The 26,193-nt window shown below is 37.0% G+C and overlaps 2 protein-coding genes and 1 non-coding gene across 5 annotated transcripts; 1 reads left to right on the top strand and 2 right to left on the bottom strand.

The window, feature by feature from the left end:
• The first annotated feature begins 5,982 nt into the window (after positions 1-5,982).
• On the top strand, positions 5,983-13,829 carry LOC131333219 (NADP-dependent malic enzyme-like). Of its 2 annotated transcripts, XM_058367633.1 has the most exons (19): positions 5,984-6,306; positions 6,399-6,565; positions 7,924-8,044; positions 8,137-8,363; positions 8,519-8,624; positions 8,747-8,812; positions 9,447-9,542; positions 9,677-9,748; positions 9,852-9,935; positions 10,029-10,127; positions 10,748-10,795; positions 10,889-10,942; positions 11,052-11,150; positions 11,655-11,744; positions 11,851-11,928; positions 12,264-12,338; positions 12,884-12,974; positions 13,069-13,197; positions 13,435-13,829. In XM_058367633.1, exons 2-19 carry the CDS (start codon positions 6,420-6,422, stop codon positions 13,521-13,523), a joined length of 1,770 nt encoding a protein of 589 aa, XP_058223616.1. In that variant the 5' UTR covers positions 5,984-6,306; positions 6,399-6,419; the 3' UTR covers positions 13,524-13,829. The 2 variants fall into 2 exon arrangements, with proteins under 2 accessions (XP_058223615.1, XP_058223616.1); XM_058367632.1 differs by having other exon boundaries at positions 5,983-6,565.
• Positions 13,830-16,564: 2,735 nt separating this feature from the next.
• Positions 16,565-23,013, bottom strand: LOC131333218 (cell division control protein 2 homolog A). 2 transcript variants are annotated; one of them, XM_058367630.1, is made up of 9 exons: positions 22,882-23,013; positions 22,353-22,396; positions 22,085-22,269; positions 21,364-21,484; positions 20,573-20,746; positions 19,618-19,781; positions 18,175-18,262; positions 18,032-18,085; positions 16,565-16,973 (listed from the first exon to the last, which is right to left on the bottom strand). In XM_058367630.1, the coding sequence occupies exons 2-9, from the start codon at positions 22,359-22,361 to the stop codon at positions 16,884-16,886; spliced, it is 885 nt and encodes a 294-aa protein (XP_058223613.1). In that variant the 5' UTR covers positions 22,362-22,396; positions 22,882-23,013; the 3' UTR covers positions 16,565-16,883. The 2 variants fall into 2 exon arrangements, with proteins under 2 accessions (XP_058223613.1, XP_058223614.1); XM_058367631.1 differs by having other exon boundaries at positions 22,632-22,882.
• On the bottom strand, positions 18,604-18,711 carry LOC131334928 (small nucleolar RNA snoR100). The gene has a single exon (XR_009202330.1). It is a non-coding gene; the product is annotated as a small nucleolar RNA snoR100 (small nucleolar RNA).
• Positions 23,014-26,193: the final 3,180 nt, after the last annotated feature.

Genomic DNA, 26,193 nt, shown 5'->3' with positions numbered 1-26,193 from the left:
ACTCGACCAATCTCTCATGGTTAGTCATGATTTCACTCTTCACAAACATAAGTACTTCCTCCTTTTTCTTTGTTTACCCAAAACATAACTTCTTCTTCAAAGAGTTACAACAACAGATCACTTTTATCACATGAAATTCAAATAAGTAAATCAAGTCGAATACCCCCGAAGGGGAGTGGGATTTTCTTCAGGGCTCGAGAGATGGATCAGAGATAGGGCCCCCAAGTTTTTAATTCGCCGCTAGGAAATTCATACGGAAGGAAACGAGAAATTTCTCAACAAAAAAAATGCTCTTTAATTTGAACCGAGCGTGAAAATCGCTTTTCATTAGACTGTTGTTCCTGTAACTATACTCTCAACTTGGATTATACATCCAAAAATGTTTGTTCTCAGGCATTCCACACACTGTCTAGCATAGGCAGGTTTATTCGAAGAACTAGCTAATAATAAATTCCTGCGTTCAGCAAGGATTGACCCTTTCTTTTTCATTCGAGAGTGTAAAAGGAAGCCCACTAGACTGGCTCCAGTTGGTCACAAACAAACTATGGGGGAGTTTTTCCTAAACTAAATGGACTAAAGCTCATATTTTGATGAATTTTTAGGTAGGCCATGTATATACATATATATGATAATTGATTTTCACACTTGGTCCCCTTTTTTGTAACAACACTCCTTTATTTGACCTCTTATGTTGTGAATTTACAAAATTAACCTTTCATTTGTGTACTCTTTCATACTTGAAAAGACAGTATTAATGTAATTCATGTCACAAGAAGACAAAAATATAGCGTGGTTAATTATAAAAAACAAAGAGTGAAAATCACTACCATTAAAATATATATATATGAATGTATGAAAATAATTTTCGCACCCCCTAAATTACTAACAGCAAACTAAAAAGAGAGCGGAAATCAGTAGCCTAGATACATAGCATTTGTATCATGTACTTCTCTTTATTCTCATAAGTCTTCAATCTCGATACAGATCTAAACACATTCTTCAGCCCTAAAAGGCGGAGAATACTCAATACAATTAATTAATAGTACTCTATATTAATTTCACACAGAAACCATGGATTGAAGCAAAAACGAATTAAGGTTGCGTGAAAGCTCCGATCGAGGAAAGAATTAAGCATAATACTTATACTACCACGAAACAAATTTAGTACTGTAATTTTTATTATGAGGAAAGAACCTGATTCACGTCCACAATGAAAAGTACCAAAGTTGTACATGCAACCACTTTATTATTTAGTAATTGTTTTGTATATAATAATAATAACAACAATTAGGCCCAAAAATAATTGTGTTTGAACATATATATATTTCATGGGTTAAAATATTCAATAAAAGACGTGCACTTTTGTTCTCTCACACTCTCTCTTTTTGGGTATTTGATGTGAGGAATATATATCAAAATATGTCACCCCTTTTAATTGATTGTCTAATGAAAGAAATGAGCTAGCCTTCGAGGCAAATTGAAATCTAATGCGTGGTAGCTAATTCTTTTGATAGTACGGTAATAGTATCTATCTATCTATCTATATACTATAAAAATATACTATAAAAATGTAATTGAAGCCAAAAGCCTCTCAATCCTCAATCCTAAATTCCTAGTATTTTGAGTTTTTTTTTTTTTTTTTAAATGGAAGAGGGAGAGAGAGACTTAGGAAAAATTATTCTATGCCCAGCACGGGTCTCGTCACGTGTTACTCCAAATTCATTTTCCAAATACATGGGACCGGAAAAATATCAAACTATATTTTTTTTATCACTAACGTTGTGCCCGTTCGATACACGGGGTTGGAAAAAAACCAATGTTATTTTTTTATCCAATGCATTGAATGCGTACAATGTTTGATTTTTTTTGTTACAAATTAATTTGATTTAATTTTTTTGAAGTAATTTAATATTTGTTCAACGCATGAAACCAAAAAAATTCACATAATTTTTTCTTAAACTATCTTTTCTGGAGTGCTTGCTAAGGGGACAACATGTGTGTTGGGCCAATCTGGGCTGTCCATACTCAGCAATAGATGGCTCAAATTGCATCTCGATCAAATAGATCTCGATCGTCCATTGTTGTTCTGCTTTGATCGAGATCTCGATCGTCCATTGCTGTTCTGCTGAGATGCAATTTGAGCCGTCTATTGCCGAGTATGGACAACCCAGATTGGCCCAACAGGCATGTTGTTCCAGAGGGAAAACACGCACCTCGGGTTTTTTTTTTCTATCAATTAGTGTTGTTCCCGTTTGATGCATGTGACAAAATATTTGTGTAGCTCCGCTACAAAATATCGAGCTCGCACAAAATTTAATGTTTGTCCCGTGCATTGAACGGGAATGATTCTAGTTCTCTCATAAAGCAAAGTGGATGGAGGTCGATCGAAGCTTAAAGATGAGGCCCGGCCCCTTTCTTTGAAATTCCATTGTAGTAAAGCCAATATAAAAATTTAAAAAAAAAAAAAAACAAGAGAAAATGAGAGACCAAAGTGATGACGAAATATGAATTGCATTTATGACAAATAATAGGGCGCCGGTACTCGTACTTGGAGGAAAAAGAACAGATTTATTCAATTTCTACCACAGAAAGTACTATATGATTCTTTCAAAGATTAGTTATACTTAATCCCATTTACCTCAAATCTGAAATCCAAAATTAGCGCTTGAAATTTAAATCTCTAGCCCTTTTTTCCGGTCCAAAATTAGCCCTTGAAGTTTTGTGTGTAAAAAATTATTGATCAAGTGTTGAGTAATGTCCAACAAAGAAAATTAATGTACTAAATGCAGAATACTGTGGCTTAATTTGACCTTTAATTTGGATGCAAACCACCAAGAATTCTGGTAAATGACCTTTATAAAAAGTTATGTTAACGTGGACTATGTTTTTTGTGACGCCCCGCCCCTAGGAATTCCAGGTAGTGGTCAACCGGCTTGAGGCGGTTGGAACCCGTGTGATGGCTGACTAATCGGTGACCAAAGGGGTCAGCCGGGGTGGTCCCACATCACTTAGTGAAGTGTAAGTTGTGTGTTATTTTCAAAAGCATTCCGATTGATCTTGAGTAAAAGAAAAAACATAATGAACTGATCTGTAGAAAAAAAGTTTACAATGGAACCAACAAAAATCTGAAAAAACAAAGCAGATTTTGTGAGATTCCAAACGGGGCTTTACAAGATACCTCTCTCTCTCTCTCTCTCTCTCTCTCTCTCTCTCCATAGATAATATGAGAGTTTTTGTCTTCTATTTGACTTTGTGGAAGAGTAAAGGAGAGGTGGGTGGGAAAAATACTCGGGGTACACCATTCGGGGTACACTAAATGTACACTAGATTATGTGGGACTCCTCGAAATTCCACACAAATTATCATAGCCATCAAATTTGTTTAAAATTTTTTTAAAGATCCCTTGTAAAACAATTTAGCTAAGGGGCTGTTTGATAAAACTGAAATCTGAAAGTTTAAAAATTAAGTACTGAAAGCAGAAATGCTAAAATTTTTAAGTTGAAAAGCTATTTGATAAATATATTGAGTACTGAATTAAAAAAAATGATGAATTAATTTTAGTTCGATTCTCTCTGAATTTACTAATTGTCACAACATACTTATAGTAATAGTGGAGTGGTGATTGTGTTGGTGGTGGTATGTTGGTGATGATGGACTTAGGGTGGTGGTGGTGGTGGAGTGGTAAGGGTGGGGATGGATGGGAGTGGTGGTGGTGGTGTTGGAGTGGTGGCAGCGGTAGTGTAATGGTGATAGTGGCAGTAGAGTGATGATGGTGTAATGGTGCCAATGAGTGGCGGCAGCGGTGTAATGGTGATGGTGTCGGTGGAGTGATGGTGGTGTAATGGTGGCAGTGAGTGGTGCCGGTGGAGTGATGGTTGTGCAGTGGTGGTGTGGTGGTGGTGGCATTGGCGTGGTAGTGGTGGTGGTGGATTGATGGTGATGGTGGTGGAGTGGTTGTAGGAGTGATGGTATGGTAGTTGAATGTAAGTACACAAGAATTCAGCTAGAATGAAGTAGCTCAAATCTACTTAATTTTTTTTTAGGGTAGTGATATTACCAAAACTATTTTTCTTAGTGCCAAAATTCTTGTGCATAAAAGTCTTGTACATTGCACATGGTACAAGTTTTTTGTGCACTAGAGTTTTGGCACAAAAAAAAATAGTTTTGGCATTATCATTTCCTTTTTTTAACCTTTTAGCCTACATTTGAAGTGACACTTAATTTGTTAAGCAATATAAAATGTCGTTATCAAATCTACCGAATAACTTATTACTTAATTGATTCAGTTTTAAATACTGAATTTAGGTTATCAAATAAACCCTAAGTGAGAAACCAAGCTTAGTTGAGTTGGTTTGCTCATGTGTCTCCCCAGTAATGACCATTGTTTGAGCCCCACGGAGCAGGTTTGATGTTTAGGGCTGTGGATAACCTTTGAACTCTCATTGACTAATATACTAACGCCCCCCTAACCCCCGGATTGAAAATCCTGAAGTGTAAGGCCCTACAAGGCACCCTATAGGGCGCACACGGGCCATCGATCTTGACAATGAATGGTTGGATATAATTTGAGCTTCTATGAATCTTACCGGTCCATTGCTTGGATGAAAATCCGAGCCGTCCATTACCGAGATGGACGACCGAGTTGGTCACACTACACGTGTAATACGGAAGGTGCACTACAACACCCCGGGTCCCTAACCCCCGCTGATATATAAACTATGGCAAAAAAAAAAAAAAAAAACACACCTAAGTTGAATATTAGTAATAATAGCTTTATCACATTTAATTTTCGCTCATTGAGCCGCAGGGACCAAAGATTGAATGAATTTATTAAGTTCTTACCAATATCAAACTGAGCTAATTTTTTAAAGAGAGACTCGTTAAAAATATTTAAACAAATTAAACGGCGCCGATAATTTGTGAGATCTCATCTTGAGGTCCCACAAAATCCTGCGTACATTTAATGTACACCATTTTATTTACATAGCACGGCTCGGTGGGTGGTTGCTAAAGAAGCGAAGAGTGGTTAATGTACACCATTTAATTACTTCTTTCCATGTTGATCATTCCTTTGATGAGCAAATGCCATGAAAGTGGTAATTCTAAAACTTGGGACCATTCCATTGAAAGTGGGGATTTATTTGACCGTATACCACTGTTTCGTAATTTTCCCATACTTTTTCAATATAATCGTTGGGAAATGATTTTCACATTCTTTTTTTTTTATTATGACATTCTATTTCTTGTATTCTAGTGAAGTTTTTGTGGGTATTTTTTTCTACTACTCCCTCCGTCCCTAAATGTTTGACACTTTCATGTTTTTTATTGTCCCATATTATTTGTCCATTTTGAAAAGTCAAAAGCAAAATATGGTAAATTTCCTATGTTATCCTTTTCTTTTGGGCACCAAATTTCAAATTCAAATTTTCAAGTACTATTCAAAGTAACTAGAAGGGTAAGATTGGATACTTGATTTTTGCACAATATAATAATATTTGTTTCTTAAAAGTTAGAATTCCCAAAAGTGCCAAACATTTAGGGACGGAGGAAGTAAAAGACAAGAAAAGAAGTGTCATAATAAAAAAAATGTGAAAATCATTTGGTCTTAATGTTTTGGAAAGTGATGTTCTAGGAAGAAAAAAAAAATTACGTAAATTTAAGAAAGGCCCCACAAAAGATCACGACAGACGGAGAAATTTTTCAATACCGAGCGGATATATCCCACATAATATCCGCTCGGCAATCGAGCCGTCCGATGCACTTTTAAACGGTTCAGATTAAAACATTCATTTTCTCTCCTCTTACCCCTCCTCTTTCTCTCTTCTTTTTCTCTCTCCAAATCTGAGCCGTCCAAAATCTCATTAAACTGTTTGAATGTGCCGAACGGGCACTACGTGATACCCAACTGACATTGAAAAATTTCTGCAACGCATGGGTGCACCATAATATACTTTTCTAAACACAGATCCATTGAAGATACCGGTCTCTCTCTCTCCCCTAAAACGCGGAAATCTCCCATGTTCTCTCTCTACAAGCTCGGAAGACTTGCGCTCGGCTCTTCACACGTTCCCTTCAATATGAATATTTCAGTTGTAATCTCTGTGGTGAATAGTTTAATGCAAGCAACTCACCAACCCGTCAATTACTTACACGTATAAACGCAGTAAAATTAGAGAAATGCACTTTTGGTTCCGTCACACGATTTGGGTCGTCATTGTTGTGCCATTTGACCTTCAAACCAGATCATCTCCGTCAACTGTAAAATAAAAAAATCGAACTTTTTGGGTTGTTATAAAACCTTGGTACGTGCCCTTTGTGATTCCCCCAACACAAGCGTTCGTTTTGCGTGTTTTTGCTTTCTGGGTATCCGGTTTTCATCACTACTTCCTTCATTTCAGGAGAGAGAGAGAGAGAGAGAGATGGAGAGTGGATTGACAAACGGTGTGTTGGTGCCTTCAGCTGATGACAAATCCGTCGTTGGAGGCGGTGGTGTCAAGGATGTTTACGGCGAGGACAGTGCGACGGAGGACCAGCTTGTTACCCCTTGGACCGTCTCTGTTGCTAGGTGAATATACAAAACTGAATCAATGTCACCTTTATTTTACTGTATACTTTCTTGGGGATATTACATTTCCATTTTATTGATCTGTTTTGTGTTTGTTTTGACCAAATTTGTAGCTAGTCTTGAATCTTGATGGTGTATTTCGTTGTATATCCGTGGCTGTCATATGTTTGAAGAGTGGTACAAATGAATTCATTTCAAGTCTTTTTTTCTTTTTCTTTTTTGAAATTCCATTGATCCCCAGGTTGTGTGTATTTTTACCCAATTGGAAGATTCTGTTGATGGATTTTTCTTCGTACACTCGTTAGTCTGATGTATTGAAGAAGGTTTAATGTATCTCAGATCTGAAGTTTTTATTTCGTTCTGTGCGTGTAATTTTCATGATGATGAAGTTCTACTTTCTTTGATTCTATTTGTCTTATTTGCACTGTAAATGTGTTTAAGAGAATTAATCCAATGTTGATTGTGGTTTTTTAAGTACTTAGATCTAAGCATGCAGAGTTTTATGTTGGAAAGTTATTTCTTATATTGCTTCCTTTTACCTTTTCAGATCCTATTCTTTCAGGTTTCCTTTATTGTTTTTTAAAAGTCTAATAATATGCTTTTCTTATCGTTAATCACTTTTTTTTTTGGAGGTTTAGAGTTTTTGTATTTTCAGATCTGAAGGACATCATGACTACTAGTGTTTCTGATCCTTCTCTGTTCCTAGTGTCTTGCTTCGAATTTATTTTTCCAATAAACGAATAGACAAATCTCAAAACAAAGAGAGGTGGTATTCCTGTATTATAAATAGGCTTCATAGCTTTAAATGTAAAATACTACTATTTTGTTTGTTTCATAACTATTTTCTCCTCCTTTTTATTTGATGATCCCATTCTGCAGATTTGATAACTATTATTTTCTTCATGTTCCACTGGATATTGGCATGGGGATCATAGAATTTTTAGGGGCATCAGTATCGGGAAAATTAGATCTGATTAATGCTTCTTCCATAGAACTCGTACTAGTTTTCTCTTTTCAGCAGAGATGGTTTATGCATCTGCATACATTGCCTTCATCTGTCTTATTTGCAAAATGTCTATATCTCTAGAAACTGTGATATCAAATCTGTTGAAAAGCGGCAATACACCCAGTTATATATTTTGTCTATCAAATTTTGTTAATTTATTTGCTTATGTTTGTACTATGGTCTCTGGGTAATTTCTGCTGGTGCCATCAAATTTCATCAGGTTTCCAGATATTTTGGCTCTAATGTCTTTCATTGTTTTATTATGGTGCAATAACTTTCAAATTTTCCACTAAGAGATTATTTGGCTGTTAATTAGTCCATTTTCTATGAAATATTGTTTGGTGTGATGCAGTGGGTATACTTTGTTGCGTGATCCACGTCACAACAAAGGGCTTGCCTTCACTGAGAAAGAGAGAGATGCCCATTACTTACGCGGCCTTCTACCCCCATCAGTCTCATGTCAGGATCTTCAGGTTTAGCTTAGAAACATTGCCTTGAGAGTTCAAACTATTTAAAAATACCTTTGAGTTAATTGCTCATAATTTTCCTGGTTCTGGTAAATTAGGAGAAGAAGTTGATGCACAACCTCCGTCAATATGAAGTTCCTCTGCAACGATACATTGCAATGATGGATCTTCAGGAGAGAAATGAAAGGCTGTTTTACAAGCTACTTATTGACAATGTTGAAGAACTGCTCCCAGTTGTGTACACTCCAGTTGTTGGGGAGGCTTGCCAGAAATATGGGAGCATTTTCAGGCGCCCTCAGGGTCTTTTCATCAGTTTGAAAGAGAAGTATGACCGCAGGATTCATATGCTTCCTCTCCTAGCCAAAATTAGATTAAGATGTGTTTATACTTTCCATTTTCTCATCCTGTTTGATATGTTGTTCTGGGGTTCCAATGTTTGAGTTGAATTGGCATTTACTACTCTACTATTGGAGTTTTCAGGGGTAAGATTCTTGAAGTGCTCAAAAACTGGCCTGAGAAGAGTATTCAAGTAATTGTTGTAACCGACGGTGAGAGAATTTTAGGACTTGGAGATCTTGGGTGCCAGGTAAATTTGCCTTGTCCCGTTTGGTTAAAGATTCATGATTAGTAGTATTTAAATGGGAGTTCGTGTGTTTCTTCGCTAAATCCATGGTTGGTAAATTGATTGAAACATTTGAAATGGTGCAGGGAATGGGGATCCCTGTTGGAAAACTGTCTCTCTATACAGCGCTTGGAGGAGTTCGTCCCTCAGCAGTATGTGCTTCTACAAAAGTTGCACCTCTTTGTTTTGTTTTGATCCTTTGTTTGTTAGTTTCCCATCTGCTTTTCTTTTGATTGGGATGATTAGATTATCCAAAGGGTAGTGATAATACCAAAACTATTTTTGTTGGTGCCAAGCGCAGAAAAGTCTTGTACATTGCACAATATCCAAATCAATATTTTTGAGTGAAATATGGACTTCGAGCAATACTTTTTTGGGAATGAGGTTGGTATTAGATCTAAACACTACTTGGTAACCTTTTCAGAAACTGTTTTCAGTCTCGAAAATCCCGGAAAAAACAAAAAGTAAAAATTGGACGGTTGACTGATGATTACTGAGTTTTTCAGATTTGGCTCAGCTACTGCAACTACGTCCCAGCAATACTGCTGCTTCCATATCAAATAATCAGGACTGAAAACCTAATTCTTAAGCTTGCTTCATAGACTTCACTCACTGCTACTTACAGAGCGCATTATTTGTCTGAGTTATGCCATGATTTTCTGAAGTGAACACTGCATAAGCACCTCACCAGAACACCGTCGACACTTTTTTGTATTGATCGCAGGTAACATATTGACTGAACCATTTGATTTGCAGATACTAACTATCTGAATTTTGTTTTCGCAGTGTTTGCCTATAACCATTGATGTTGGTACGAACAATGAGAAGTTGTTAAATGACGAGTTCTACATTGGGCTTAGGCAAAAGAGGGCAACTGGGCAGGTTTAATGTTTTACATTTATTTCTTGGCACTTTTTCTCTTTTGTTCCCCCTTCTATTTTAAGGGACGTTACAAGTTGCATATTTTTTTTTTTTTTCTCACGATGAGTTTTTCTTTGGTTATTATTTCGGTTTAGGAATATGCTGAGCTCTTGCACGAGTTCATGTGTGCAGTTAAGCAGAACTACGGGGAGAAAATCCTCATTCAGGTCAGTTTCCAGTATCCATATTCTTGAAAACATAGGTTCCTTAATTTTTCAATTTGGTTTAAATGTTTTCATAATAATGCTAATATTTTACCCAAATGATCAGTTTGAAGATTTTGCAAACCACAATGCATTTGAGCTGCTGGCAAAATATCGTACAACTCATCTGGTGTTTAACGATGATATACAGGTGTAGCATTGACGAGTATCTCTTTTATAGCTAGAAATTTCCTATCCAGTTTAATGGAAGTTTTATACATTTGAGCATTTGACTTTGTTTCAGGGTACGGCTTCTGTGGTACTTGCTGGGCTCATTGCAGCTCTGAAATTAGTTGGTGGAACCTTAGCTGACCACTCATTCTTATTCCTTGGTGCCGGAGAGGTATGACTTTTTTTATCCCCAGCCTCAGGAGACTTCTTATATGTATACATATAATAGTATGTCTATCAAAAATTAAGTGTGTATATTAGCCCTTCCATTGTTAGCATATCACTCTTAGACTAGAGCAAAGCTGGAAATTAGAATACATTTGTATACTCTTGGTCTGTGATCGAATTAGGAATTTTGTTGCCTCTTAGCTGATGGGTATATGTACGAATCATCATCTCCCACTGTAGTCTGCAGCTGTTCGTATCTGTTTTCATCTGCTTTCTGGAAGAGAAACATTCATTGTAAACAATTTATCGATGTTTCTCTTTCATTTATCCTTTCCTTACCCCCCAAATTTGTCGTTCTGTTTAACTGTATTTTGTCACAAATAACCTAGCTTTTTGTTTGTGAGCAAACCACATGCCTAAGCATTTATATAATGTTTATTTGCATGCACAAAAACCTGTATATATCGATCCAATTCAAACCCAAATTGACGAGTGAAGAGATTGTCCAAGCTCATGTACTAGTTTTAGAGGTGAAAAAGCTCTGACAATGTTGAATCTGTGTTTATGTTTGTGTATCCATTATATGTGCTGTAATGTCTCACTTCTGTCCCTTTGCAACTGAAGGCTGGAACTGGAATTGCAGAGCTTATAGCTCTCGAGATATCAAAAAAGGTACTATTAGCACAAAACACACCATCTAATCTCTCTTTATTGCTCAGCTAAATAGAGCTTTCTGATCACTCTTTGACCATTTACTTTTGGCAGACAAACATTCCAGTAGAAGAGACGCGCAAGAAAATTTGGCTTGTGGACTCGAAGGTTATAGGAATCAATTGATATATCACTACGTTCTGTCGTGTCCAGTCTGTGTTCTCTTCCAATTTTTTGTTTTGCTGGTCACATTTTAATGGGTATAAATGTGATACAGGGACTGGTTGTTAGCTCTCGTAAGGAGTCCCTTCAACACTTCAAGCAGCCTTGGGCTCATGAGCACGAACCTGTCAAGGAACTCTTTGATGCCGTAAAGGTGTGGATATAATCTTCTCTGATTCTGCTCTAGCATGTTAAGGCCCTCTTTTGTATCACCTGTTAGCTAACCTTATGGAATTATGCATCGTTCAATTATTAGCTTAAATGCTTGACATAAAAGTATCAAATCTGTTTAGTGTAGCTTTTTGTGAGGTGGGACAAAAAGTTTAACCTGTCAAGTAAAATAAGCTGTTAATTTTAGTAAGTTGAAGGTCTAGAATGCCTTTTTGTCCATAGATTTATGAAGTGGAAAGAACATGAACCCTTTTGTCTATGTATCTTTAAAACTCCAATTAAGTAAAACAGCTAATTATCTGAACTTGGAACTATCAGTTTTTGAGTAAAATAAAAGGAAAAGAAAGGTGAGTAAACGGTTAGAAATTTTTATCCCACACTGTAAGTTTTCTTAAGCTTTAGCTTATAAGAGTTAACAGACAGGTTATAAGAATTAAGAAATGTAGTGGAGATTTCCCATTTCCTCACCTTGATTTTCCTGTCTTAGGCAATCAAGCCATCAGTGCTGATAGGAACTTCTGGAGTTGGGAAAACATTTACGAAGGACGTTGTTGAGGCCATGGCATCCTTCAACGAGGTTCTCTCTCTCTCTCTCTCTCTCTCTCTCTCTCTCTCTCTCTCTCTCTCTCTCTCGTGCATCTAATGAGAAGGTTCTGACATTGATGTGGTTGAATTGCATGTAGAAACCTGTCATTTTCGCTCTCTCCAACCCAACCTCGCAAGCTGAGTGTACAGCTGAACAAGCATATATATGGACTCAGGTAAGATGAAAAAACGGCTTTGTTATCATCACTTTGAGTTTACATTTACCTCATATGGCTCCCACTGGTTTGCTGTTTTTTTTGTTTGCCTATTGAGGTTTCTCAACAAAATTGTTTTCAGCAGGACAGAGATAGTCAAGAATCCATGTTTTTCTAAAACATATGTTGCAATCCAAGTTTTTTTTTTTTACTGCCCAAGTCATAACTGTAATATCATCCGTCCCCAGTTCTCCCCCACCCATACCCATCAAAAGGGAATTACATGGGTAGTGTTATTATTGCTGTTGTGGTAGATAAACTAACAAATTCTCTCTTGTATTTTTTTGAATCTGCAGGGTCGAGCAATCTTTGCTAGTGGAAGCCCATTCGACCCCATTGAATACGATGGAAAAGTTTTTGTGCCTGGCCAGGTTCTAAACTTATACATACAAGTCTCTTGTTTCTCGGTATTGATTAATTCCAGAAGCATTACCTTGCCTGTGCTCATGGTACTCCCAACCAATGAGGTTTCACGAAAGGGATTGGTCAAACATGTCACCTAGCCAATCAAGCTGAGTCAAGTCAGCTCTAAAACATCGCAAGTGTTCTTATCAATCTAGGACCATCATGTCAGCATGCCGAGTTGGTGCTTTATGGCCTCGTAAATTTGTTTGTTTACATTAAAGCGTTGCATTGGACTATAAATCTTGGGGAAACCAATCTAATATTTGGTCTGTACTTTCCCGGCCAGGATTAACTATCCATCGGATATATTATCCTAAAATGAGATATAAGACGATCTGGTATTATCAATCTCCTCATTTTTCACCCAAAATCCTTCCAATGGGTTGATATGTCATTTCACTGTTAATCTAGACAATCAAATAGGGCCAAGGATTACTACATAATTTTCCCTATGAATAAAACCTCTTCCCACTATTCATTGGTGTCTAATTTCTAACTTCATGTCCTGCAGGCAAACAATGCATACATTTTTCCTGGATTTGGCTTGGGCTTGATCATGTCTGGTACAATCCGGATGCATGATGATATGCTTTTAGCAGCCTGTAAGTAGACAAGACAATCACGGAATCACTATTCATTTTGCAATTGGTTAGTAATAGACTTCTTAGCAGTTAACTAACTACCGTCCTGTAACAGCTGAAGCACTGGCCTGTCAAGTGACTGAGGAAAACTATGCAAAGGGATTAATCTACCCACCGTTAACGAATATCAGAGATATATCGGCTCGCATTGCTGCTAAAGTTGCAGCTAAGTCTTATGAACTCGGTTAGTACCTCTCTGACCAACATAACACCACACAAACATAAACTACAAACAAGATGCTTAATGGTGTGGTTGCGTTGGTCACCTATCACTTTAAAACCAATAACTGATCAATAGGCATAACAATTCAAAAATATCGTTTTTTAACCAAAAAAAATTGAAATCCTGAAAGAATTGTTAATATCTTAGTTGATGACTCGTAATATCTATTGACTCAGAAATTATTTATTTTGTTTCTAGGTCTGGCTTCTCGTCTCCCTCGCCCTAGAGATCTTGTCAAGTTTGCAGAGAGCTGCATGTACAGCCCAGTCTACCGCAACTACCTCTGATTTTTGGGCGTTGTCCCTGCGATTTTCTCATCTGCAATTGACTCAGACATTTCGCACCTTTTTTTCATATTTTTCCATGCTAGAAGTATAAGAAGATAAAACTGTGGAGGCTTCCTACTTATTATGGCCCCAGAAGCAGAAAGAAAGTAGATGTTCTCTCTCCCTTCTCTTTCTTTTCAAAGTGTATTAGGTTTTAGGAGAATAGAGCCCATGTTAAGAGGAAAAGGGAGAATAGGGTATTGTATTGTCACCAGGTCAATTGAAGCTTTGGTCGCGTTCTCGATATTAGATTTTGACATTGTTTAATGTTTCATATCTCGACTAAGATTTTGTTAACATCTTATTATGCAAGGAAAGCAACAATCGCAAACTTTTTCGAGACCAAGACATGGGCTTGGTGCGTGATATAATACCATAATCTTAGTGATGTCGCGTACGTGCATTGTGTCCTCAGAATTTGGTGCCTACTTCAGTATGACGACGACTTAAGGCGCCCCAGCCAAAACAAAACATTATTGGAAATATTTTAAGTTTGGTTTCGTTATTGTAGCTTTAATTTCCTATTCTTTATTTAGTTTCCAAAAATCACAGATCGAAAACTTGTCCAGATGACATTTGAAACTCAATTTCTTTGAGAATCTCTTAGAAACGAATCAGTTACTTGAAAAACATGGGAAACTATTTTTGCAAAACTATTTTTGTCAAAATGTTGAACATATAATATAAAAGGTTACATTTCTAGTCCGTAAAATAATTGCCAAAGCGTGTTTTTGAAGACTTTTTCTGGAAATAACCAAACATGGCTGCTTGCGTTGCGCCTCAAGATGGAAACTAAACTTGCAACTACTCCTCTTGTCGATCGCTCCACAATGTTAGTCGTCAACATCACACCTAGGCTCCGTTTGTTTGGACGTAAAATATTTTCCGATAAAATGTTTTACCTATTTTCCAGTATTTGGTTGTGTAAAAAATGAGGAAAACATTTTACATGTAAAACATTTTCCGTCAATTGGATGAAAATGACTTATCCTTAAATCTTCCGTAAGTTATTTTCCAAAATGAACTTTCTTCTACTTTTAATTCTAATAATCTCATATCTTTCCACCATTTACACCCCCCCGACACTATTTTGTTAATTTCTGAAAATATTTTCAAGTGTCAATCAAATACAGAAAAAAAAAAATTTGAAATTTGTTTTCTGAAAAAATATTTTACATTGTAAAACATTTTACATCGAAACAAACGAAGCCCTGGTGTGGTGTGATTGGTTTGTTACTCTCTTTTATAAGGAAGAGAGATCTTGAGTTTGAGTTCTCATGGAAGAGAAGCTCAACTCCCATTGTAACCACTTACAACCTTAACATTCCATCGTCTAGCAAAAAAAACAGAGATTGGCCATCTTATGCACAAGCAAATAATAATTCACTACCCCCTAATTTAGGGATGGGGCCGGTTCCGCTCACATCTATTTTGACACCCAATCTCAGTCACTCATTTCAATGGCTGAGATTAAAAAAAACTCTCCCCTCCATCTCGCCTCCTCACCCTATCCCTCCTCCCTCCCCCTTTTCCTTTTCCCCACAAGTCCTCAACACACCCCCAAATCCTCAGAACAAACTCCGTCCGGCACCTAATATCCAGCGACCCATATTCGGCAATCCATTTTCCAGCACCTCATTTTAGACAATGATGTGGATTTTGCCTAGAAACAAAAACTGCGATGTAGAATTGCTTAATCCTTTTTGTAAAAGAAAGAGAGATGAGTTAATCAAGAAGGATGAGAATCAAAGGATCTCTAATCCTTACAAAGAAGTCATTTTGCGATTTATGCAGATCAGAGGGAGGGGCGACTTTTGATGACTGAGTTTTCCATCCATGGATTGAAAACCTAGAATACTGCAATTTGCTGAATTAACCTTAGTTTTTGGTTAATTCAATAATCAAAAGTTACCACATTATCCATCCTTTATAGTTTTGCATTTAAGAGGTTGTTAAGGTTAGCAATGTAAAGGTTCACAATATACAATCAAAATTGAACAACCAAACTTGTCACATCATTTTTTTAATTTATAAAAATCTAAAAATTGTGACATAGAAAATAATTTTTTAAAAATAGGTTTCAGACTAATAAAAACAGGTTATTATAAAAAGAGAAAATAGTTTTTTTGAAAGTTTTGATTTAAAAAAAAACAGTTTTCGGGAAGAAGTTAAAAAAAAATAACAGTTTTTGAATAAAAAAAATTTTGAAATTTTTTTTACAAGAAAAACTGTTTTTGGGAAAAAAAAAAAAAAAAGAGTTCTGAAATAAACTGTATTTGGGAAAAACAGTTTTCGCAAAAAAATAAAAAACTTTTTCTAAAAGTATTTTTCTTAGAAACATGTTGAAAATGGAAGAGTTTTTGTGTAATGATGGTGTACTTAATTGAGGAAATGTGGGGACAACTACATTTGGTTATTGACAAAAAGTTAATTTTGATTATCCAAGGGCTAAAATTTGATCAATTGCTAAAAAGTTGCTAAATTTGGTTATTTCAATGTGAACTCTTTTTTGAACAAATGTTGCTAACTTTAACAATTTTTTTAATTTTGATTATACCACTGTAGATGCTCTTACTGATTAATATTAATTTCCATGAAGTCGTCCCTTCAATCTTTGTTCCGTCACTTGCTGAGGGTACCTATCACTATCGATTTCTAGAGAAATAGTAGAAATTTTGTACAACTATATATGGGTCACCAGAAATGGGAAGCCGGAAAATGAGCTGCCGGAGTAGGTTCTGGGAAGGTGGGGGTGTGTTGTGGGGAAAAGGGGGCGGGAGGAGAGATAGGGTGAGGGGAGAGGGAGGAGAGAGTGTTTTATTCTCAGCCATTGAAATGAGTGGCTGAGATTTAGTGTCAAAATGAGTGTCAAAATAGACGTGAGCGGAACCGGTGCATTGTTCCCTGTCCACAAAAAGAGAACATGCTCCAGGCATTCATAGGCGAAACCCTAGCCAAAGATTGCAATTGCATGATTTCCAGTCAATGGAAAGAGAGCAAAATACGGCAAACCAAAGTTTTCCATTCAAAGAGGAGAGCGAAAACAATGTCTTCCACACAAAGCATGATCAACAAAGAGATGAAGAGTACTAGCCACCAATATCCATCTTCCAGGCATGGAAACTGGGGCGAAATGAAGAAAACGAACACACACTAGACGATTCCACGATAGATGTGCCAAAAACCACGTCAATGTAGTTCGAATTAACTGGGGGAAATATGCAGTGACAAACAACACGCACTTCTCAAGGAGGAAGAATCCACTGAATGCAATATAATGGACGTATGTACTTGAGATTCCAGGAAGATATGCGCACAGAATCAAGGCACAAACCCGATATCCTTGAAGTACTCATGTTCAAGAGCACTCCTAGCTGTAACTCTTCTGCTGGGATCCAAACAGAGCATTTTCTGGAGAGAAACACACAAATGTATTATCTAGGGTAAAACCAAGATTTCACTAACGTAAGTTATTTAATCACTTGTGTAAAATAATGTAACATTGATCGCTGGGTGTGGATATGTGCCTTAAGGGGTGGTTTGGCTTAATAATCCTAAAGGATTATTTTGTCTTTTTTAAAAAAATGCCTTTGTTAGTTTTGCGTCATTTTATTTGGATTATTGGTTCATCTCGACAAGATGAATCTAAAATGTAAAAAATTATTATCAAAACCTTTAAAGGTTCACTAAAGCCAAAAATAATACAAAAAGACAGATTTTACTGAGTTATGTCTTTTCTAAGCTTTTTCAATTATGGTTCTTTTTTTTTAAAATTTTCTGATGTCTCTCGTCAAGATAAATCAATAATCTACAAAATCTGACACAGCTAGAATTTTTTTAATACATGAATAAAGTTAAGCCAAACCACCTCAAAGTGTTAGATTCATATAAATTCCATCTCAAATACACGGGGGCGAACCAAAATATTCAATCCCTCGGTATTTTTCCTCATATTTTCTCAGGATAAATAGTGTATCCCAAGTGCTGTAGGAGATTTCATGCGTAATATAGGAGCTTAATGCATCGCTTCACGATGAATTTGAAGTACCAGAAATGCTTGCTAGGTGAATGTCCAACTAAACATGTGAAACCCAGACCCCAATCCCTAATGTCCACGTAACATAGCATGATATTTGTCCAATTACCTTACTCCAATAGACAGTTACGGGGTCAACGCCATAAAAGTAAGTACATGTAGAAAAGTTAGGGGAGAGGTGTCTGATGGAACAAATGCACAGCTTGCAATATTTTTACCACACGGACCCACTAATTGACGTGTTTTAAGATCACTAAGTTGGGGCTCATCTAATCACCGCAGACAATTAAATTTTGTGTAGAGGGAGTCATAGACAGAGGAAGGCCAGAGGTCAAAAAACTATTTGCTCCAAAGGTCATTAAATGCAACAGAGACAAATAATACTTGTTTACAAACAAGATGCAATTTGTATAAACATAAACATTTAACTTACCCTAAGAAGATCTAAACCAGCTGAGTCAAGGTTTGGAACTACAGTTTCCAGGTCCTGCAAATAAAAGGTGCAATGTTTTAATTCTGATATTTAAAAACACAAAGATCAAATGAAATATACCAATATTTTCTACACTCGATCACCTTTGAAGGCCACTTTGGAAAGGCAGATTTAAAATCAGGCAAAGAAGTCACCCCAGGCCATGTATCCTCATTTGGAGTACCCAAGACTCTTCAGGGAGGAAAAGAAACATATTAAGAGCACGGAACAACAATTCCAGTAAAGCAAGGTTATATATTCCATTCTCATTTTGATTAGGATATTCCAAATGACAATATCAAAGGGTAGTTTTTTTTTTTTTGTTCTTCTTCGAATCAGCATATTTAACTGTGAAAAAGCATACAAAGGGCGTCTCAGCAGTAACAAACAAACAAACAAACACAGCAGAACCCAGTTAGTCCCCAATCATTGGGGGTATGGGTGGGAGAGGATTGGAGACAGACCTAACCTTTGCCAATATGCACAAAGTGGCTGCTCACAGAATACCACTGAAACAGTGGCCCCCTTGTACCTGTTTTGCTGCGGAACCATGCCCCCAAATTAAAGCCAAATGGCATCAGAGAGGGCATGCCTAGAGACCCAAATTAATTTATGTGCACATTACCATACTTCCTTCATTTATAGTCCAGAGCATCGGTATGCACACAAACACGTCTCAGCAGTAAGATCGAGAAAATTCAAGAGTAGCAATTTTTCCATTTGTTTTTCCTTTCTGTTCTTTTCTTTTTCAGAACAGGAGCTCAAAAGAACACAAATCTTAATAATTCTAGAGCAGTTGTTTATCCATTGGAATTTTCATATTTTCTGAACATAACCATGCGACCTTATAAGACTGTAGGATTGCAAATTATCAAACATTGGCCTAGTCTTATTACTTATTAGAAATCTTGCACCAGATTCTTCCAGATTTTAAGAAAAAATTATAAGAAAATTGAATGAACCAATTCTCCCTTGTCTCTTTCTGCCGTTCTGAAGAACTTAACCTTCAGATACCTATCAGCTGAATTTTTTCCAGTTCACACTTGAGTCGATAAAAATTCTCATCCACTACGTCAAACTCCAAAATCCAGTAAACATTTTGACAATTGCAAGACTGTTGATAAATTCTAAAATGATTTTACATATAACCTAATTACACTAAAGCAAAAAGGCTTGAGATATCCAGAACCTTGGGCCACATCTACTACTTAGTTCTTAATCTGCAAACAAATGGACTTGCAGTTAGGTGATATCACTTAAAATTTGAACAGGCTTGGCTCTCTTGGGTGGCAGATCAACTTCGTCTATATGCTCAACAAAGTGAATGCATAACTTCCCTTTTCCATGTCATTCAAAGGTTAAACTTTTTTCCATGCCAATGAATGGCTAACCAAATTTGACAGGATGCATCAAAGTTAAAATTAAAAATTTTAAGGCATTGAATCCAACACAAACTTCTGTAAAGCATGGCTTTCCAATTTTAAATGAACAGCCATGTACAACTTTCCAGCAAATAGAAGAGAAAGTTGTTGTTCAGGAGTGTAAACCTGAAGATTTTGAATAGTTCATCAATCTCGGAGTCCCCAGGAAACAATGGCCTCTGATTCACCATCTCAGCAAATATACAGCCCACTGACCACACATCCACAGGAGTGGAATAGTGACGGGATCCGAGGAGTATTTCAGGTGCCCTGTACCATAGGGTCACCACCTGGACAGAGGAACTGATGAGCAAGTCAACTTAAAAGGCAAGTCAATGCAAGTTATATTTCTATGGATACGCTGATACGTGATTTTTTCAAAAAGAAGGATACAATACATTGGGGGATACGTTGAATATAAAAGTAAGTAAAAATATATTATATATAATTTTTAATTCCTAAAATTTCATTAATAATTAAAGTTTTCCATTACACAAATACACCATTTCACATGTCAAGAGAGAGATATATACATACATACACACAACGAGAGAGAGTGAGAGAGAGAGAGACTTACAAGGTTGTCAAGAGAGGATATCGTCAGTGTGTTTCTGGTGTCGACTGGTGGGGGAAAAAGAAAAATATAGTCCTACTTGCAATTTTAACCCATATATTTTAAGTAAAAACATATTTACCCTCGCGTGTATCCAAAATGTATCCAACACGTATCCGCGCATATCCAAAACGTATTGGGATACCAAAAAATAATTCTAAAACCAGGATACTTTAAAAAACAAAATATCGGATACGTATCCGGAGCATATCCGAGAGTATCCGGAACATATTGGGATACCAAAAACTAATTCCAAAAGCAAGATACTTTAAAAAGCGTATCGGATACGTATCCAGAGAGTATCTGAGAGTATCGGTATCCGATACGGATATGATACGTGATACGGAGGCCAAAATAGAGTATCCGTGCTTCATAGCTAAGGAGAGACGGGTAAAGCATAACTGGACATAAACACCCCATACTAAATAAAATGCAGTGAAGAATTGCAAACCCAATAGCCCCGATTACCTCATGTGTAAATGTCCTAACAGGAATACCAAATGCTCTGGCCAGTCCAAAATCTGCTAGTTTTAGTGCATTTGTACGGCGATCAATCAGCAAGTTTTGAGGTTTCAGATCTCGATGGAGAACTCTGTGAGAGTGACAGTAAGCAATTCCACGAAGAATTTGATACAAAAACATCTGCACAATTGAAATGCAACCAAATGATGTTTACTTCATCTCTGCCTGATCAGATCAGTGTCCCAATCCTTCACGAAATCAGTGGCCAGATAATGAAACAACTGTCGGGGATATCGCAGGCAAGTTTAATAACCCAAATAAGAACATCAAAGATTTATCTCTTTTCAAGCCAAAGGAACCAAGGGAGATATTCTAGATCCTCCTTAGTATTAGAAAAACATTTTCCATTGCTTAATAACCTTCTAGAGCTTTAATTGCTAATACAACAACTAGAATCACTAATGCTTTGACTTCTATACAGAAAAGTAACAATGACAACCTACCCCTACCAAAAAATAAAAACCTGTGCAATAACATTGCAAGTCTTCAGATCAGATAGCTTAACTGGAAATCCAGTGTTGCTTGTTGGAAAGGTTGAACTTAGAATTCAGGGTTATTGTAGCAAATGGCGCAGTCTGCTTATGTGTCTGCATGTGCGTGTTTGTGTGTGCGTGTCTGTGTAGCCAAATTCATAGAAACAAGGAAATATCATTTACTTATCTGACTAGCATGGGGCAGTTCTAATATTCATGCCACAATATGCACAAATCTCCAAAGATCAGGAGGATCTCACTCACTTTTATCAGACGTGGATCCTTAGAGAATTCTGGACATGAATCCATGTGCTTCTTCAAGTCCAAGTCTAGATACTCAAAAACCAGATACAAACGCCTCTCACTGTGCACCACATCCTGCAACCTGTCACCAAAAAACTTTTCAAGTGTCTTGCAATAACCACATCCCCAACAACACAATTCCCACAAGCCTAAAGACGAGTTCAGCAACATATCAACAATAGGAAATCAAATCGGTTTTGCACTAGACATAAGATATTCTCTAGTAGGTTCATGCAAAGTAGGTTGCTAATCCAATACATCCATCCAACACAAACAAATTAGCAATTAATCAACTATTCACGTCTGAAATCAATGATCGACCCCACCTTATATCCCCTTTCTTTCAAGTTTCATCCATTCTTGAAAAGTGGTCAAGTCTAGCACTTCAGCAAGTTAAACAATGCAGATCAATGTCAATGTTCTCATTACAATGTACTTAATACTACAACATTCTCTAAACTGTAAGTAATAATATTTTCCCAAAAGAGCAACAGCAGCAGTCTGGTGCATCTGATCTAGCACTTGTGCTTTCAAGCCAACAACTTCCTAGATGGTAAAATCCAAAAGGATTCTCGTAGAACGAACATGTCATGTCATGCCAATGCCCAAAACAAAAATACCAGGGAGATTAGATCTTGTTTGGAAGATTGACTAAATTTGGAGTAAGCCATATTGTAACAACCTGACAATGTTCCCATGCTGCATCTCTTTCAACAGAGAAATTTCTCTAATAGCCGTGCTTGGTACTCCCTCATCTTCCTGCTCTAAGCGAATCTTCTTTAAAGCAATAGTTTCGTTGGTCACACGGTCCCGAGCCTTGTAGACTACACCATAGGTTCCTTCACCAATCTTCTCAACTTTTTCGTACTGCATTGTTCATAAACAACATCACAGTCTAACCCAAGACGAAAAGAAAAAAAAACACCTAACTAAAATGCAAACTCTTATACCTGATCCATCTAATCCACGTCAAATCGCCACAGGTGAAATATCCCTGAATCCAAACAGAGAAGAACAACAGATAACAAACAGGTTCAAAAAAAGCATAACAACAAACAAATCCTATAGGTTTCCCCAAGCAGAGAGAAAATGCCAACAAAATACAGTTTCAGAAAAGCATACCAACTAACATTTCATTCAAGTACGATGCAAAATCAAGTGATAAGGTGCAAAAAAATACGAATAAATCCAAAAGAAAAAAATGCGCAACTATAAGTAATTCTACTTACTTCCTTTTCTCTGTCTACTACTTCCCAGGGCCGGCCTTAAAAGAACTAGTGCATCTAAATTAAATTGATAGATTCACTCCTAGTGTGTGGATCGGACATCTCAATACTCTTTCAAGGCGTGATTATTTACTAGGCCCCCAAAAATGTATCATGTTTAAGCATTTCTACATTGGCATGATAAACAGCAGACAGAAATATAGGCGAAGAGAGAGAGAGAGAGAGAGAGAGAGAGAGAGAGAGAGAGGGTTACCTGCTCGATCTTGGGGGCTGCTGCTGAACGCGAAGAAATTGGATATATGTGGCGAGGATTACAGAGGAAACCCCGGAATTTGATCCTTGTAACAAATTACTCCCGTTAATTGCACATTTTCCAGTTCAAAGTCACATGAGTTCTAATTTAACAACACATCAACCCTTTATATATACGGAGTATATAGTTAGCTTTTTATAAGGGCGCCCTTACCGTATTAAGCTGCGGATGTCCCATTTTCTCCCATTTTCCGACCAATTTTCAATGACCTGAGCCGCTCAATGTGTGCAAAACGTGATTTTAAGGATGCTTGCGAGAAATCAGCAAAAAAAAAGACCGGAAAGAGTTTCATCCGAGCGGTTTTTGTTTGATACATATGTATACACACACACTACAGGTGGATTCTTGTAAACTTAATTTATTTTTTCGTTTGGTGTGTTTTATTCGTCTTTTCTAAATTTTTGTTAAATTTGCGTGGTATTTTTTGAATTAATCATCCGTCTTGGCAAGAGGGAAATATTCTACAAGGTCACTTTGTTGTTTAGTGGAACTAGTTATCCTACGTCCAATCTATTTTTTTCAGATGTGTGTTATATTAAAGTTACATTGTCTGAGTGGGCTATTTATGGGATTGATCATGTGGAAGAAATGGCCAACAATATGATTGAAAAATATGACAAGTATTGGGATAATACACATGGATTTTTGGGAGTTGCTGTGGTGTTGGACCCAAGGTTCAAGATGTCCTTGATTGGTTTCTACTATAAACAAATATATGGGGAGGTGCTTGGTACAGAGATGGCGGAGGACATTCGGGCACATTGTTATGACTTGCTTACATTGTACCAAGGAAAAGCCAACAAGAATCGTGGTGAATTGACAACTTCAACTTCAAGCCTCTCAACCAACTCAAGCAAACCTCCCACTACCTCTTTCAAGTGTATAAGTCGCCTATCTCAATATGTTTCCTATAGAGACAACTTGAAGAAAGCTAAAACTATACATGTGAAGTCTGAATTGGAATATTATTTGGAGGAGGAAGAGTTACCGAGACGTGAGAGTGAGGACTTTGATATATTGGCATGGTGGAAATCTAATGGCTTAAAGTACCCTACTTTGCAAGCTATAGCTAGGGATGTGTTGGCTGTCCTGGTGTCCACTGTTGCATCAAAGTCTGCTTTTAGCACTAGTGGTAGAGTGGTGTCTTCGAGTAGAAATAGACTTCACCCTAAGACTTTGGAAGCATTGATGTGTACTCAAAGTTGGCTGAAGGCCTTCGAGGATGGAGGTAATTTTTTAATTAATCTCTTATTTTCACACATATTTTTGTCTTTGCTAATATGGTATATAACAATTATTGGGTTTAATTATGTCTAATTTTTCTTTAAAGTAGACGTTCCAACTATCAATGATGAGGATATGGACGTTGATGGTTGTAGTTCCGGTGTAACATTTGTTGATGATTGATCGAGTAAGAGTTCTTTTAATTTATAATCATCTCAATTGAAGATATTTATTTTAGAATAGAAAGTGATGATACATTTCTGTTTTGCAGGTTGCACTACTTTGGTCCTTGGAATTGGGAAGGATCAGGGATTGCTTTGGTTGATGTGTTTTTTGTCAATGACTGTTATTTGTTCCATGATTGTTTTGGTTGCACTACTTTGGTCCATGATTGTTTTTTGTTTGGAACTATAAAATTGTGCACTGTTTCATTATATGCTTAATGTTTGCTCCGGTTATGAGCTGTTTAGAACTATGAAACTATGAAATCAATGCTGGAAAAACAGTGCTACAGATTAACTTATGTGTTGAAAATTGATAGTACTTGCCCGAATTCCGAATCCCCGAATCCCCGTTTTGGATCCCCGTTCCCCATTTAGGTCGGGGATGGAGGAAAAAAACAAATTCCCATTGGGGATCGGGTCGGGGATGGGGATGGGGTAGGGGGTAATGGGTAGGGGTGGAGGTAGTAGTACCCCTCTTCCCCGACCCATCCCCATTGCCATCCCTACCTGCTAAGGTTGATTCGGTCTTCTTGCCTAACGGCGAAGTGAGGATGCGGTGGCGGGTCACTTTGGTCGGCTGCTCAGGTGGTGGTGCGCAGCAGGGAAGAGCCGTGGGTTAGGTGTTGGTTTGGATTAGGGCTAGGGTTTGTTTTAATGGGCTTAATCTGTTGGGCTTTGTCCCTTTATTTGGGCTTCTAGGCCTCTTTCAGGTGTTGGGCTGTGACCCATTTGTGCTCATTGTTTGATCTAGGCTTTTGGCCTCTCAGGTGTTGGGCTTTGTCCCTTGGTTGGTTTCTTGCCCATCAAGGGATTGGGTCTTGAATGGGTTTTTCTTGCCCCTTTTAGTCTTTGTATCTCTCTCAAAGATTAATAAAAAATTTCGCTGTCAAAAAAAAAAAAACTTTTCATTACCCGAAAATCTGAATGAAAATTTAGATGATTGGATCGAGCACTTATAGGTATTAAATTGAGCTGATTTTCTTCAAGGATTCTTAAAAAAATATTTTACATTTAATGAACAGCTCGAATCATTTGTGTAGGACCCGTAGTGGGCTCCACAACACAATATGTGCATAAATGTATGTGTGGTTAGCAGGGTTCCTAAGAAAGTGCTTGATTAATTTTGAGAAAAAATTATTGCACTTATTGGGAAAAAGTTTGAAAAACCATCGTGGACCCTAAAGTGGGTCCTGGGAAGGTTTTTTTTTTGAATCCGGTTCCGGAAAGTTTGAAAATCTCGAAAAAATATTTTTTTAGTGTGCGAAACTGTTTTATGTACTTAATATAAAAAGTTTAAAAAAAATTTCGACAATGTGAAAAGGTAATTTGACGATTTTAAATATGGAAATGACTTCATTGACTTAATATATTGATTTGGTGAGAGTTTGGATAGTGGCCAAAAGTTTGACCCGAGCCCGGGACAAAAATCTTGGAAGGGATAGAATGGTAAATATGGTGCCAGCAAGGTACTATTATTTAAGTACGAGATCTGTTACGCTCTCGGTTTTAAGTATAAATAAAATAACTTTACTTAAATATATAAATCTTCACAACAATATACGTCGAACCCAAAAGAGTTTACCATTTTTAATCCATTACATTACAGTTCCAACTTCAAGAATCAAGAGTTTAAAAATATTACATTGTGAGGCACTACAGCCCAATATTCAGTAAATACAGGAGTTAAAAAGGTTTAAGAAGGTTTATAACGCCACATAGTCAAAGCATGAAAATGAAGTTTCATTACACCTTCCAAAAAGTGATTGTCAAAGAAAAACTAAGTATCTTCTCTTCTCTTGCTTTC

The sequence above is a fragment of the Rhododendron vialii genome, chromosome 7a (genome assembly GCF_030253575.1).
Source record: "Rhododendron vialii isolate Sample 1 chromosome 7a, ASM3025357v1".
Lineage (NCBI taxonomy): Eukaryota > Viridiplantae > Streptophyta > Magnoliopsida > Ericales > Ericaceae > Rhododendron > Rhododendron vialii.
The sequence above is the reverse complement of the archived record's forward strand: the minus strand, read 5'-3'. Positions and strand labels throughout refer to the sequence as shown.